At 45.3% G+C, this 15,361-nt stretch overlaps 1 protein-coding gene across 1 annotated transcript in view; it reads right to left on the reverse strand.

The window, feature by feature from the left end:
* Positions 1-639: 639 nt before the first annotated feature.
* The window catches only part of CTU1 (cytosolic thiouridylase subunit 1), a 204,403-nt gene continuing 189,681 nt past the window's right edge, over positions 640-15,361 (reverse strand). The window contains exon 3 of the mRNA XM_069649672.1: positions 640-1,825. Within this exon, the coding sequence (XP_069505773.1) occupies positions 1,296-1,825 (530 nt within the window). The 3' untranslated portion in view covers positions 640-1,295. The remainder of the gene's footprint in view (positions 1,826-15,361) is intronic.

Genomic DNA, 15,361 nt, shown 5'->3' on the forward strand with positions numbered 1-15,361 from the left:
TACAACCTAATACATTTTACCTATAGAAGAAACGTGCAATAAACCAAAAACAGTAGCAATCAATGCTAAGAAAGAACAATATAGTCAGAGCAAAAAACCAACTACTTTTTGTGCAGCCTCACCCTCACACGCCACCTTTCTTCCTCCTACGTGCAAGGCGCTCTCTTAGTCACCCAGGCCAGAGATTGAACATGAACATAAGTGTAGAATGCTTCATTCACTGCAGAGGAATATTGCAAGCATCCTAAATGCCCACCAAATGATGTTATGGCTAGAAGACTGAGGAGAGCCAAGACTTTTCCCGTGGAAAAAGTACAGTAGTGTCGATCCGCAACACACTGCCTTCTTTGGCTTTACATACTAGAAATTAGAGGTTATCCAAAAGTTGAGTGTCGGGAGGCTGACACCTTAACAAAAAAACCATTTATCTTCACTGTGCACCATCATGGACATCATGGCCAGGATCACCCCCACCCCGCCCCAAGCCCTGCAACTTAAGCAGTGGTACCTCAATGTAAAAAAATAGGTCTAGATAGATGTAATCAATATCAAGCTAATGAGCTTACACCATACTTCTACGTTTAAAAAATATAATGCATAGTGCTAAGAAATGGCTAATCACACACTTGCGCCTGCCAGTTATGTTATTTGGATGCATTTATTTGGTCAAATACTAATTGGTAGAACTTTTCTTTTAATCATATATTTGTATACTACAAAAAGCGTAAAGGTGGTGCCTTAAAACATGCTGCCTTAGCATGGGTATCAACTGTCAAAGGCCTTTGTTGGCAAGGATTAAATCGTTAAAATGTGATCACAAGCATTTTATGGTGAGCTCATCATTTACCCTTAGAAAACAGCAAACATGCTTACAGGAATCTCAGTAGGCGGGGACTTCACGTGCATGGCATAAACAGGTTTACAGGCATGACAGTAGGTGGAGTGCCACAGTGCTTAAATGAAATAAAGACTATTTTAACATGGATCACGACAGGGCATCTGTGAATGTAGAGGACATATTACATATGTTCAGATGCCACTTGTTAGTAAGGATATCATGGAACATGGAAACATTTCCCATTAACATTACCCCCCAAAAATATAAATGAGAATTAATGTATGCACAACCCACAGAGAAAGTGAAGAGTCAATAAAACACAACCACTGCAATCAACCCGTTAAAAGAAACATTGTCAAGGGTAACCCTCAAGGGGCTTTCGTCTGAAAATCAATGAATAGCTGTGCTGCAATGGCAGTGTCCAGAAATCTGTCAACATTCAGAGGAAGGCACCAATTTAGAAATCTACATTTTTCAGCTTCCGCTCCTCTTTTTCAGTTAATGGTTCCTGAGACAAGAGCTTGTGTTGCAGTTTATGATGTTTGCCAATGCCGAGTTTGGGTAGGCCACGATTCAACCCTTCCAAGAGGACACAGGCTTTGCAGAGTTTCTGGCTAGAAATGTATCCACAGCGGGCACAGGTCCCCTGCACTGGCATCTTTACATCCTCCTTCACAGACAGGTTCTCCCCAGAGTGGATGATGTCTATAATGGCGCTGGGGCGAATCGACTCAAGATCCTTCAGGAAGGCCCTAGCATAACCACGGTAGGCATTGGGCGAATAAATGCATTCTGTTGAGAAGTAGTCCAGCTTCTTGAAGTACGCATAGAGAACGATTTCCTTCTCGTAGGAATACTTGAGTGGTTTGCAACGAGGAATGGCTCCCTCGCTGCCTGTGGTAATGAAGGTGCAGCGGCGCAGGCGTGCAATATCACCACGCAAGAAGTTCATCAGAACAGTCTCTGCTATGTCATCAGCGTTGTGACCTGAGGGAAGAGAAGTATGAATCATAATGTCAACAAATGCGAGTTGGAACACTGCTTCATGGAGGTAATAAGCAATGATATTATCAACTCAAATGGAACACAGCACAATGAAAAAGTATATGTACAACAAACATTTTATTCCACTTCCAATAGCAACTAATGTCACCTGACAACATGAATAGGAATAGCAGTCTGGCTAACTTGTTCCACAAAGCCAATGTACAGCTCTATGATTGTTTCAGCAGGGAATCTCGCTCTGTAGGAAGAGTTCACAGTAGTTGCTCATCCTAAAAGATCTACTTGCAACGACGGCAGCAGTAAACGTGTTCCGCTCGTTGATCTCTGCATGGCCACCAAACTGGGTAGCTATTCTACTTTGCTGACCCATTTAAAAGATTCAAATTGACCTCAGGCCAGGGACATCACCCAGACTAGCCTGGAGCTCTAGCAAGGCAGCATTACAGAATTTCCCTCGGGGGAACGGACAGGGACTCGGCCGGGGCTCCCTGGGACTGCCGTTGGACTTGTGGACGGATGACATTTTTGTTTTCCACCCAAGTATGTGAACCCACACATGTGAGGTACTGTTTTCATCCAGACACCTCTGTGAATGTGGGAAGGTAGGACATGGCGCGTGTCAGTAGTTTCCAGGTCGGAAAAGTTTGAAAATTTCATTTTTCCCCCCTAAATTTGGGACTTTGTGGTTAATAAATTCTAAGACGATTAGCCCAAGTCAGACCTCTGGATTTCCACGGGTGTCTTCTTTTTGGAAATGCATGGGGTTCCCAGTTTTCCTTGGTGGCTGCTACACCCCAGGCCCAAATCTGTAGGTTGGCTACCCAAACTCTTTGGGTGATAGCAGTGGTTTAGCTGTTTCCATTTGCGCCCAGGTAGGTGCACCCTCACATGTGAGGTACCGTTTTCGTCGGGACACCTGTGGGAACGCGGGAAGGTAGGCCATGTGTTGTTGGCGGCGTGTTTCGGTGGGTTGGCAGGGGGAAATGTCTGAACATTGTGGGTTTTTTCGGTATCCAGTTATTGTATCGACAACCAAAGCATCAGCCAAACCATCTAAAAAAAGCATTAAAAAAATTAATTAAAAAAAGCATCTGATGCATTTCTTTTAGATGGTAATGGGTTTAGTTTAATAAAAATGGGTTTTAAAGGTTAGAAAAAAAAGGGGGGTTGGAGCGACCCCCCCCATTAAAAAAAAATAAATTAAAAGATGCTTTTTTTAAGATGGTATGGCATTAGATGCTTTGGCAGTCTATGGAATGACTATGAACCGTTTTTTTCGACGAATTTCGGACTTTGCCAGGGTTTGTGGGTAATAAATTCTGAGCCGATTTGCGCAAGTCAGACTTCTGTGGAATCCCACGGATGTCTTCTTTTCGGAAATGCATGGGTTCCCTCTTATCCTTGGTGGCTGCAACACCCCAGACCCAAATCTGCAGGTTGTCCACAAGAGCAAATTCCCGCAAAATCTGCTCTGCCGAAAGACTTGGAGTTACTAGTGGTTTGGCCTTTTCCCTTAGCGCCCAAGTAGGTGCACCCATACATGTGAGGTACCGTTGTTGGGACACCTGTGGGAACGCAGGACAGTAGGACATTTGTTGTGTTCACTTGGTTTTCATAACGCTTTCATACATTTGCTGCTGCACTTTGTCACACAGCCCTTTCATTTCCCAAATGCGACCCACATTTAGTTGCTGGTTTAGGCACTATATGTATATGTAACCTGCAAAAGTCACCTACCCTTCAAAAGGTCTGCCTGTGCCCTTTCAAAAAATGTATGCTTGCCCTTCCTCATTTGTTGTCCTTATTTACACATGCCAAGTACATCTGTTTAGGCCGGAAGCATAAAAATCCTGTGCACCATGGCTCAGTTTTTGGCTTGTGGTATTGCTCGTTTTGTGAAAGATTACGAAAAATGTGTGATTTCCTAACTGGAAGAGTTTGGGGGGGAGGGGGGAATGTAGCGCAGCATTGCTTTTCTCAAAAGTCACAGAAGCCACTGCCTTACCGGGCCAACCATGTCCACCACACACCTTTCCTCTGTCATTTTTCCAATTTTTCTCCAAACTACAGAAATTTTCCATACATAGTTGTTGCCTGACCTGTGCAAATAACCCCTTCCGAAACTTTGAATTTTGTCTACTTTTCAGATATGTATGCCTGTCTGTCTTCCCATTCAGCTTCCCTACCCTCCTCTTCCATTCCGTCCACGCATGTCCTATTGGGAAAAAAAGGGAAAAAAAAAACGAACAAAAATGTAAACAAATTGCCGCTCACAAAACGGATGGTAACCATATAAAAATATGTTTTTTTAATTCCACTCAACCTGTTCATGAAAGCCTGGAAAATGGCGAATTCAGCACAGTAAACCATTTTTTCGTAGCTCTTACAAGGAAAAAAACCACAGGCTTCTTTGTACATAATTTTATTGGCATTTTCTGAAAAACTGAAATGTTCTCCATTTTTGGTTATTTTCTCTCACCCCATACAGAAAACTAGGATTTCTTAGTGGCGTTATGACCGCCTACACGTGGGAAGAAAAGCGGCCAAATTTGGCCGAGATATCTCATGTAGCATAAAAGTTACAAGGGATTGAATTGCGACATACTGAAATCCCCAAAAAGGCCTTGGGGGGTTAGGGGGACCCATGGCAGTTAAGGGGTTAATACTGGTACTACACATTACCCAAAATTCATAGAAATGCAGTGAAACCCCTGGTTAGACCAATCACAGCAGTGACTGAAAGTCTTTTGGACCCTTCATCTAAGTATATAGCCACTATTATTCAACTGCCAATTCAAAATAGTGAGACATAAATTAGAGACACTGGGGATGTTCTGAAACGATTGTATTAATTCGATCCTGAATTTGACATTTTAGTGACCTTAGATGTATATAGTTAGTTTACATACTTGTAGACCACACACTGAAGGATTGGAAGCAATGGAGTGGATATTATTGAGATCTGATAATATATTGGAGCTAATAAGGCGTTTTTACTCAACATCTTGAATCTCATCTTACAGAATAATATTTATTATTTGATGATCAATTCTTTCTGTACATTTCAGAGACTTCTATGGGGACTAGTATGGCTCCAACATATGCAAATACCTTTATGTTCCATTTAGAACATAAACATATTTCACATACCGCATGGAAAGATCACCTAAGATTCTATAAACAAATTATAGACATTTTGTGTATGGAGAGGCCCTTCTATTGATTTGAACAATTTGTTAGAGTACATAATGAAATCCATCCACGTATAAAAATGTAATACCGAATGTAGTAAAACTGCCACACTTTAGACGTAAAGATGTACTTGAAATCTTCTAGATTGGAAACTACTCATTTATACAAAACCTACTGACTGCAACAATTTTTTTAGGCAACACATTTTTATCCTGATCGCTCGATCAGATGTATAGCATGTAGCCAATTTATCAGATATAAAATATTTATTTCTTAAGAAACAGAAAAGACATTTTTAGAAAGGAAATACAAGCATATTGATTTGGGAACTACATTAGATAAATTGAGCGGTGAATTCTGTTTGAGTATGCCAACAGCTAAACCCCCAAAGAATCCGCCATCTATGGTATGCGTACAGATTGGGTAGAGGACTAGAATATGCAGATCACCGCCCTGATCAAGTGTGGAAAGTGGCAGAGCCTGCAGCCGGTGAGTGGTTTTTATAAGATGGTGCCCTTTCGTCTTAGAGAAGTTAGAGTAGGTATTGGTGAAGAACCAAACTCAACCCAGGCGCTGGGTCAGACATGTTGCTAGTGTCCTTAAGTATAATCAAACTTGTAAGCAATGAATACGGACTTGTGTTACTGCGTTTAATTAAACACGTATGTCGAAATGTGTTTCGACCAGACCGGGGTCTTTTTGAAGGCGTGTGTTAGAGAGCAAGAAGAATGTATGTAAAATAGGAGCTCCGGCTTGGTGACTGTTCATTATCAAACAAGGGGTGTCCTGGGAAGTCCCTCTGCCGGACATTAGTCCCGGTTATGAGAGCGTTACCCAGATTCTTTCGCTCACTGTCTTCCACAGAGGACTAATATCCAAAACATACCAGTCTTTGTCCGGCCCTGGGGCAGTCCAACACCGGAATGCTAGGCAATTCTCCTCTGAACAAGAGTACCAACAGAAACCCCAGACACGTGTTTCGGTCTGGATGGACCTCATCATTAGGGATTGAGCTTTGCCAATAGTGAGCAAGGTGCTGCTTGGGTATCACCCTAAATTACTAAGGTAATCCAGACGTGGACCCCCTGCTCATTGTTCTTAGAGAGGCACAGCTCCACCTCACTTATGAGGCCCAGCCAGCCCAAAACATGTGTCTGGGATTGCTGTTGGTACTCTTTTTCAGAAGTAAATTGCCTAGCTACCCTTGTGGGAGTCAAGTGTGCTGGAGCTTCTTGGCGCGGTAGGTGAACGCGAGAGTAGGGGTGCAGTGGGATAGAGAAAAATGCATTCTTTAAGTCTATAATAGTGAAGTGAGTGGCCATGGGTGGTATGGTGCACAGTGTTGTGGCAGGGTTCGGGACAACTGGAAACTCGTCTTGCACTATACTGTTTAGGGGGTTGTGAAATACCCGAGGATATCTCACATAGCGAACCTCGAGAAACTCATATTCAGGTGGCCAACGAAGGGTTGATCCGCTCATGTCCAAAATTTAGAGGTGAAAGACCAAGAAAGGCTCACCGAGATGGGGAACGCTGGGGTGGTACTGAAAGGAATAACCCAAGGGAGACGTACTGTTGTACTGGAGGAGAGGAGGGCGAGATCCTTGAAAACTTCGTAGGCTGTATTACATCTGCCTCCCTTCCTCCCATTAGATCTCAACTGTCCCTACTCAACATGCCCTCCAAATCTGGTAAATACTCTAGGAGCACGAGCCCTATTAGACTCAAAAACCACATCTCCGAGCAAACCTGCATTGCCGCATTCTACCCAAATACTCCCAATCATTCTTCTTTCCGTCCCTCTGAATATTATTTTTCACACTCCCAACCTGCTCAAATAAAACACAACCATTCCCACAAACCCCTCTGTTCATTTCACGATCCTAGTTATTCCAAAAGCTTTCTAATACGAAGGTTGTAATTCCATATAGCACCGTTTCCCCATCCTACCCCATCTGACATTCTAAACCCCCCACCCAACTTTTTGATCCGAATAACTTTGGCCCCTCAAAAGACAACAGACCATAGAGCTGTTTATCGGACATATCCTGACACAAGGGTCAGGCAGAGTCAGGCAATTAACCAGAATCTCACACACCCGACAGCCCTTTCCCTTCCCCACAGGGATAAAAGGTGGAGCAAGAGCACAGTAGGAGCAACAGCCATCCAGACCCGGCAGTTCAAAAGGAGGAAAAAAGCGGTAAACATCAAGAGGCTGACGAGGAGAGACAACCTTGCCCTTTTCAACAAAACCCACGATCTCACCTTACCTCGGGCTTAAACGTGGGGGAAGGAAGACCTACGCTACTGCATCCTGACATATTTGTGAGCACTTCTTTCTTTTCTTGAAAACTATCCCACACCCTTTTTGTATTAGTTGTAAGGTTTGGCAATAGGTTTCTTAGTATAGGCCCTTTTTATTTGACACAAGGCCACTAGCAATGCCTTATTTTCATTTGATGGTTCACACTTGCTCCCATCTTAGATTTAGGTTTAGATTAGGCATTTGTCCAACCTGCATACAGTTTAATAAACACCCTTGAACTGTGATCACGTGTGTGTCTTAACCGTTGCCACCATGAGTTCCTTACAGGGACTATCCTCCAGCTTGATCCTTTAGATTTTTTCACATGGTATAATAGTGGCATTGCGTGGTGACTAAGAGGGTACTATGATCCCCTGATCTAGTAGAGCTACTATGGTGCTGAATATTCCTTCATCCGTTTCCTTCGACAGTGGGTATTGTTTCACTCAGAGTAGTATTGCCCTGGTTTGAAGGTAATGCGTATAGCCGCTACATTTCTTGAGCAGCCCTACGACATGAGGGTTGTTCGTCCACAGCACAGCGGGCACTTGTGCCAAATGGTCCTGTGACAACAGTGGGGTACTGTTAGATATCATGGGGCAAGGGACATTACAGTTATGAATCATCATTTCGCATTGAACGCAAACTTCCAAAATCACCTCTCCGTCATTAGGTGTGATGACTGACCCACATCATGATCTTGGGGCAGTACGGGTCGGAAGAGGGATTGGTATCCTTCATACACAACAATCATGGCCTGCACAGAACATACCTGGTGTTGAACAAACTATGCCGGCATCCTGAAAGATCTGGCCATGTTCAGCTTACTAAGTATGTCCTTCCCCAGCAAGCTGAGCAGGGAGGACTCCGAAAACAAGGGAGATTGCACTACCTCGCCTCGACTATGATGGGAAGTTGATCAGTGAATGGAACCGAATTTACCGCCCCAGAAAACCCCTCTGTCTCCATTACCTCACCTGATAAAGAAAAATGTCCTCCTTTATACATGATTGTGGCTCTGGTGTCTACCATAAATATGAATCTCTTATTTCCTGTCTCCATGCCCACTAGCGGTTCCTCTTACGGGTTGGCCATGACTGACAGGACTGGGAACATTGAGGCTTTCTGTGGGCTGTCCTAGTTTGGTTAAGTGGATGTACCTGGGAATCGAAAGGGTTCTCTCCCAACACGCTGGCTCCTTCATAACTGGTCACTGTGCCGTTTGGTATCGCATTACTGTCTGGTACTTGGGGAGTCTTCAAGGGCACAGGTCATGACATGAAGAGGTGCTCTGCCTTTGGGGGGCAGTTGTGTGTACTGTTACCTGCGAGAGAGTATGGGTAACGCAGTGGGACGCCGTACTAGGTTACTTGGGGCACTGCAGACATTTGTGGTGGCTGTGGGCGAGATAGGAGGCGGGTCCTTCCTGCCCATACAAAGGCCCCCTCTGATCATGTTAGTTTATTTATAGAGGGCCTATATACAATGCGTTTCAAAGCGCTAAACAGCAAGGGAGGGAACAAGGGAAAAATACAATGACATTCTTACAGGCCATGAACAACAAGAACGTGAAATTAACTATCGTACTCGGACTGGCGGCAATTCAGATAGAGCAAGTGCAAAGACACAGATAGGAAGGAACGGGAAACAGACAGGCGACTGCCGTACTAGGCCTGATGACATTTCTGGTAGAGCTGGAATTTTACAAGAGGAGAGGGAGAAGGGATGAGAAGGAGGGAGAGGAAAAAAACAAGCGACTATCGTATACTAGGCCTGACAACGATAGTGCTGAGGGGGGGGGGGGGGGGGGGGCATACAGGAAGGGGGGGGGGGAGAGACAAATGTTGCTTTCATACTAGGTCAATGGACAATTCTGATAGAATAAGTGCATAGAAAGGGATGGCGGGAGAAGGGAGAGAAGAGATAATAGACAGTGAAAAAGAGCAGAGGGGAGAGTGAATACAGTTGCAGAGGTCAGTAAAACACAATGTTGCAGGGAACAGAGAGTGTAGGCAAGGAATCAAGAAGGGCACAGCATGATTCAGTGCGAGATCCCGGGTAGGTCCAGCATGAGAGTTGAAAAGGTGAAACACCAAGTCAATGTGTCCATAAAGTCAAATCCAAGCGTTGGCAACAGGTCGGTGATGGTGTGACAATAGTGAATCGGGACAACTCCTGTAGTGAAAGAGGTGTGTGTGGGGGGGTGGCAGAAAGGATAAGGGAGAAGGGAAGAAGAGAGCTGGCAAGCAGGGGTGGGGGGGGGCATAATGAGGGGTAAGAAAGGGGGCAGGGGGCATAAGAACACCACAGGGGACAACACAGGGGACCAGGAAGAGGGTGTGCCACGGAGCACATGTCCTCACACCCCTGCCTTCACCCCTATGCCACTACTTGCCGGTTCCTGCATTCCTGGGAAAAATTACCCATTCTTCCACATGTCCAACACTGTCGGATGTTCGCCCCCCCGTTGTGGTTCCAACCGTCCCTCTCCCCCCCCGAACCCTCCTCAATACCCTGTAAACCTTCCCTTGCCTCTGGGCGTCATATGTGGAAAAATAGGCACAGGAGAATAATATTAAAAAACATCATGTCGGGTTTAGAAGCGGACATAGGACATCTCTCAGTGGGTTTATGGTCAGGTGTACCGAGGAGTTGGCATGGACATGGAAATATACCACCATCAATGCAGTTTCAATCGATTTGATGTCTGCCTTTGATATGGTGCCGCAGGGGTAATTCTAGTCAAAACTGGTGGACTGTGGTATTCCTGATTGCCCCCTATCAATTTTGGTGAGACTCCACGAGTCCTCAAATCTACCGATTAAATTAGATCAGGAGGGCATTTTTTCTGGGAAAATTGAGATAGTGCTGGGTTGAAGGCAAGGCTGTGTACTCGTGACCTGCCGTTTTAAATTTGCTCATGCCGGATTTGCAACCCTTTTTGAACAAGGCATCTTTTTGTTGCACCAAAATTGGTGGGGTCGGGGGAAATCAGTGGCTAATCTGGATTTCCTATGAAGATGATTTTATGCTCTTTTGATATCACCAGCATAGGGCTCCAGAGTCTTCACTGTTTATGCAACAGCCCATGGTTTACAGGCCAATCCTCAGAAAACAAAGATATGTTTTTCTTCCGTGAAGAAGCATGTATGTTTTTTGGGGAAAATCAATAACTATCGCTAGGTGGTCGAGAATTTAATTTATGTAGGATTTCCCATATTAGGTAGGCCCTGAAAGCATAATCTCTGGAACCTACTTAGAAATGAAGCTGCTGGCCAGTTAAGGGAAATTAATAATATGTTTGGTACATTTTCAGTGGTCTATTTAGTGCAATATTATGAGGGAAAAAAAAATTTAAAAAAATGTACCAAAATTGGTGTATGGAATAGAGATGCCTAAATGGGCGGTTGGAGAAACTGGAAGCCCTTATTTGGAGAACGGCTCTTGGTCTTTCACCTTGTACCCCCAATTCCTTTTATCGGGTATGAACTAGATTTCCTTGTGGGCGAGAGAAAATTGGAAACTTAACATATCTGTATAAAATAGCTGCCCCTATGGACAATACATTGTAGGAGGGGATATACGCGATTTAACCTCTTAAGTGCCAAGGACGAGCTATCTCGTCCTTGACATTACATTTGTGTTGCCAAGGATGAGATAGCTCGTCCTTTTTGGCACTTCGTTTTGTGCGATCCCTGCAAAGGTTGGATTTCTTTCAGTTTCACGTCGGCGTGCGTAATGCACACCGGCATGAAACAGTAATTTTCGCTGCGGCAGCCATTTTCGGCTGCCGCATTGAAAATGAAAGGTGAGCCTCCACCATTCTCTCCCTCGATCAGCGGCACTATTGTGCCGTTCAGATCGAGGGAGGATTCGTTGGAAAGGGGAGACACTCCCCTTTCCAACAACACCTTTTTTGAAGTCTTGCTGGGCGCGGATCGGCGCAGAGAGCTCGATCCGCAGCAAGCAATGCCACTAGACCACCAGGGATCTGTTTGAGACGTGGGGGGAGAGGGGGTTGCTTACTAAAAGCATGGGGCCAAACGTATTGGCCCCCCTGGGGGCAGATGAGAAAGAACAAAATGTGGGGGTGCCCACTAGACCACCAGGATTGGAAGGTGGGGTGGCTCTCCCCCCCCACCCTAAGTGGATGGGGGCACCTCATGTAGCCCTCCCTGGTGGCAGATTTCTGCCCCCATCTGCCCCCAGGGAGGGCAACATGAGGTGAGATATAATGTATTTTCCGTCTTTATTCTTTCTTTCTTTCCCTCCGTTTTCTCTGTCTTCTCGGCGCCTTGCTCCACTACGCTGTTCCCTAACAGTGTCTTTTTGTTTTCACTGGGATGGTTGCGATCTCAGAGATGCGCGCCGATGGTGAAGACCACAGTCAGTTAGTGATGCGCTGAGCCCTGCGCTGTTTATTGGTGTTAATTGCTAACCTGTGTTCTCTTCTCTTCTTTTTACAGGTTGCAGTGATGTTCCGGAGTGATGAGCGATTGAAGCGCTGCTTGCCCAGTAAGTGCTTTGTTAATGCGGACCTTGTTCCTTCGCCCTTGCAGGTTGCGGCGAAACCCGGAGATGGGCGAGGTAAGAGAAGCGCAGGGTGCTGCCAGGACTCGCTGCTTGCCCTATTAATGCTGTCCTTGTTTCTTTACCTTTGCAGGTTCCGGCGAACTCCGGAGATGGGCGAGGTAAGCGAAGCGCAGGATGGATTCAAGAACGGTTACTTCACAGGTAAGTGTTCTTGCTTGCTAATGCTGTTCTTTTTCTTCCAGGTTCTTAATGGAATCCGGATTTAGAGCTTTAGGATTGGGCCGCCGGAGAAGCAGATGAGCAGGAGCTGGACAATGTGAGCTTTACGCTGCAGGAGTGCAGAATAACGCGAAGTGTGTTCTGCTGTTTGGGTGTGGTTTAAATAGCCAAGTCGTTCCAGGCCAAGTCGTTCCAGGCCAATATATAATGGTTGTTGAGCTATCCCTTGATAGTGCGCCGAAAAATAATGGAATGGCAAGTAGTGATGATTAATAAATTCCTTTTATTTTTGTGATGTTAGAGCCTTTGTGGATGACACGTGTTTCGGATATATAGATAGCTCATAAGTCACTGCATAATGCAAAAAGCTTCTGAGGTTCACAGGGATGAATCCCTCCTGGTACAAAGAAGTCCTCCGTATGTACTCGTTGGATTCGATAAAGGCAGCTGTGCCGAAACACGTGTCATCCACAAAGGCTCTAACATCACAAAAATAAAAGGAATTTATTAATCATCACTACTTGCCATTCCATTATTTTTCGGCGCACTATCAAGGGATAGCTCAACACAACCATTATATATTGTCACAAACGGAGTGGAGGGACTCTAAGTCTCCGTAGTAGCTAAACCTGGTGCGACGCAAGATCTTTAACATCACCTCAACTTTAATGGACAAACCCTTTTAATTTAACGGGCCGCGTAGGTACTGCAGCAGGTGTCATCACAAACAGTCCCTCATCAAGAATGCAATACTAGTCCCAGGCCAAGCCACACCCAAAACACTAGACCGCATGGCTTGGTTCTAAAGAACTGATCTGTTTAATAGGTCTCCATGTTGGATTAAGGTCCAAAACTGTTATTGCTGTATTCCTGATAATGAGCCTGGCGCAAAAGGCACCAGGACTGACTCCATGTATGTTTCTAATGGAGTTTTAAGGCTCTTGGGGCCAGTGTGAAGGGCTTTAGCCCCACTGCTGCCAGGGGGCTGTTATACCTCAGGGGGTCAGGTGCATGGATCGGGACAGCACTCACCCTCTAAGGCCACTCTCAAGGTATTGCCTCCGTTTGGCCCTTTTTTGGTCGGGTGGTTCCGAAGAAATCATCTTACCAGGCGTGGCGCATAGACGTGCTCGCTAGGCTCCCATGTCCTGTCCTGAGGGCCGTATCCCTTCCAGTCCACCAAGTAGTATAACTTGGACCTGGTGAGTTTAGAATCCAGGATGTCCTGGACTTCAAATTCGGGTTCTCCGTTAAGCAGTACTGGATTTGGTGGTGTTTTGACCAGAGTTCCAGGCTGAACAGGTTTTAAGAGCGACACATCGAATACGGGATTGATTTGGTGGTAAAGCTAGTTTTCTTATGGGCACGTGGCGAGACTCCAACCAGACTTAATCTCCGACTTGGTAGTCTGGGGCTTTTCTTCGGTGTTGATCAGAGAATCTTTTCTGTCTTTCTTTGGCTTGGATCAAGTGTTCTGCTGCCTTTTTGAAGGCTTAAGTGATGGTCGTATGTAAAGTCTTCACCGTGGGCATTTCCAAGGCCATGAGGGTATCTAATTCAGAAGTACGTGGGTGCCTTCCATTTACGGTATAGAATGGACTCTGTCCAGTCCTGGTGTGTAGCGAGTTGTAGGCATATTCGGCTATCCACAGCACATCCTTCCAGCTTTCTTCCACTTGATGCAACATGCACAGTAGGTATTGCTCTAGTGTCCGATTCGTCCGCTCCGTTTGGCCATCAGTTTGGGGATGGTGACTAGTGGACAGACGAATATCGATTTGGGCAATTGCACAACTCTTCCTCCTGAAGGTACACGCAAACTGACTCCCTTGGTCAGAAATCAGAACAGAGGGGAAACCATATAATCTTACGATTTGCTCTAAAAATACCTTTGCCAGACTGGATGAGTTTGGTAGACCCTTAAGCGGAATGAAATGGGCCATTTTAGAGAATAGGTCAACAACCACTAGGATAGTGTTGAACCCTTGATAGGGAGGCAGATCTGTGATGAAATCGAGGGAGTGTGCGCCAAGGTTCAGGTGGAATTTCTAGGGGTTGAAGAAGGCCCGCAGGTCTTTGTTTCTGGGATTTATTCTGTACACACATGCCACATGACTGAATAAACTGCGTAATGTTTCAACTTAGCTAGGGTCTTGGCAATTCCTGGATGTCCTATCAGGTGATAACCAGAAATGACTTGTTGTTGTAGTGCCTTATTCGGTAGATCTAAATGCCCTCGGAAATACGGGAGTTGGTTCTTTGTTGTGTAATGTTCATCTTGAGTGGTCCAGTCTTGTAGAGCCTCGGTGTTCATTAGCTGAATTTCCTTTTGGAGTTCGTCCAGAGATAACGTTGTTGTAAGTCCTAGTAGTTTGTCACCTGGAATAATGGCCACCGGGTCTGGAGTTGAATATGCGTTCTCATCAATACCCATAGGTATTGATGAGAACGCGGGATAGGGTGTCAGCTTTTCTGTTCTGGACTCCAGGTCGGTACGCGATTATGTAATCATATTCTGCGAAGAATAAAGCCCATTGGAGTTGACGGTATGATTGAGCCTTTGCCGTCTTGAGGTCTTGTAGGTTGCGATGGTCGGTGATTACTGTGATGGTATGTCTGGTGCCTAGGAGGTAATGCCGCCAAGACTTAAAGGCTGCTTTGATCACTAGGAGTTCCTTGTCTGTTATTGCATAGTTAAGTTCAGGTGTAGTAAATTTTCACGACCAAATAGCCACAGGATGTAACTGGCCTGTTTCAGGATCCCTTGGGGAAAGAACAGCCCCCATTGCCATGCTAGAGGCATCTGTTTCCACTACATATGGGAGATCTGGGCGGGGGTGTCGTAGCACTGGGGCGGAGGTAAATCTTTTCTTGAGTTCCTGGAAGGCCTTCTCTGCCTCTTCTGTCCTTCGAACAGTTTGTTGTTTTTTCGTAAGAAAGAAGTGATCGGGTGCACAATCTGGGAGAAACCCGGGATGAATCGGCGATAAAAGTTTGCAAAGCCAAGCATATTTTTGACACCTTTGACTGAAGACGGTGATGGCCAGTTAAGGATCGCATCTACTTTGTGCATATCCATCCGGACGCCTCTGGGAGGGAGGACAAAACCGAGGAACTCTACTTCGGTGACATGGAAGGAGCATTTTTCAAGTTTGGCGTATAGCTGGTGCGGTCAGAGTTTTGCAAGGACGGAGCGAACGTGCCTGACATGGACCTATTTAGAAGAGGAGTACACCAAGATGTTGTTGATGTAAACTAGGGCACATACG

The sequence above is a fragment of the Ambystoma mexicanum genome, chromosome 1p (assembly GCF_040938575.1).
Source record: "Ambystoma mexicanum isolate Mex_15411 chromosome 1p, UKY_AmexF1_1, whole genome shotgun sequence".
Taxonomy (NCBI): Eukaryota; Metazoa; Chordata; class Amphibia; order Caudata; family Ambystomatidae; genus Ambystoma; species Ambystoma mexicanum.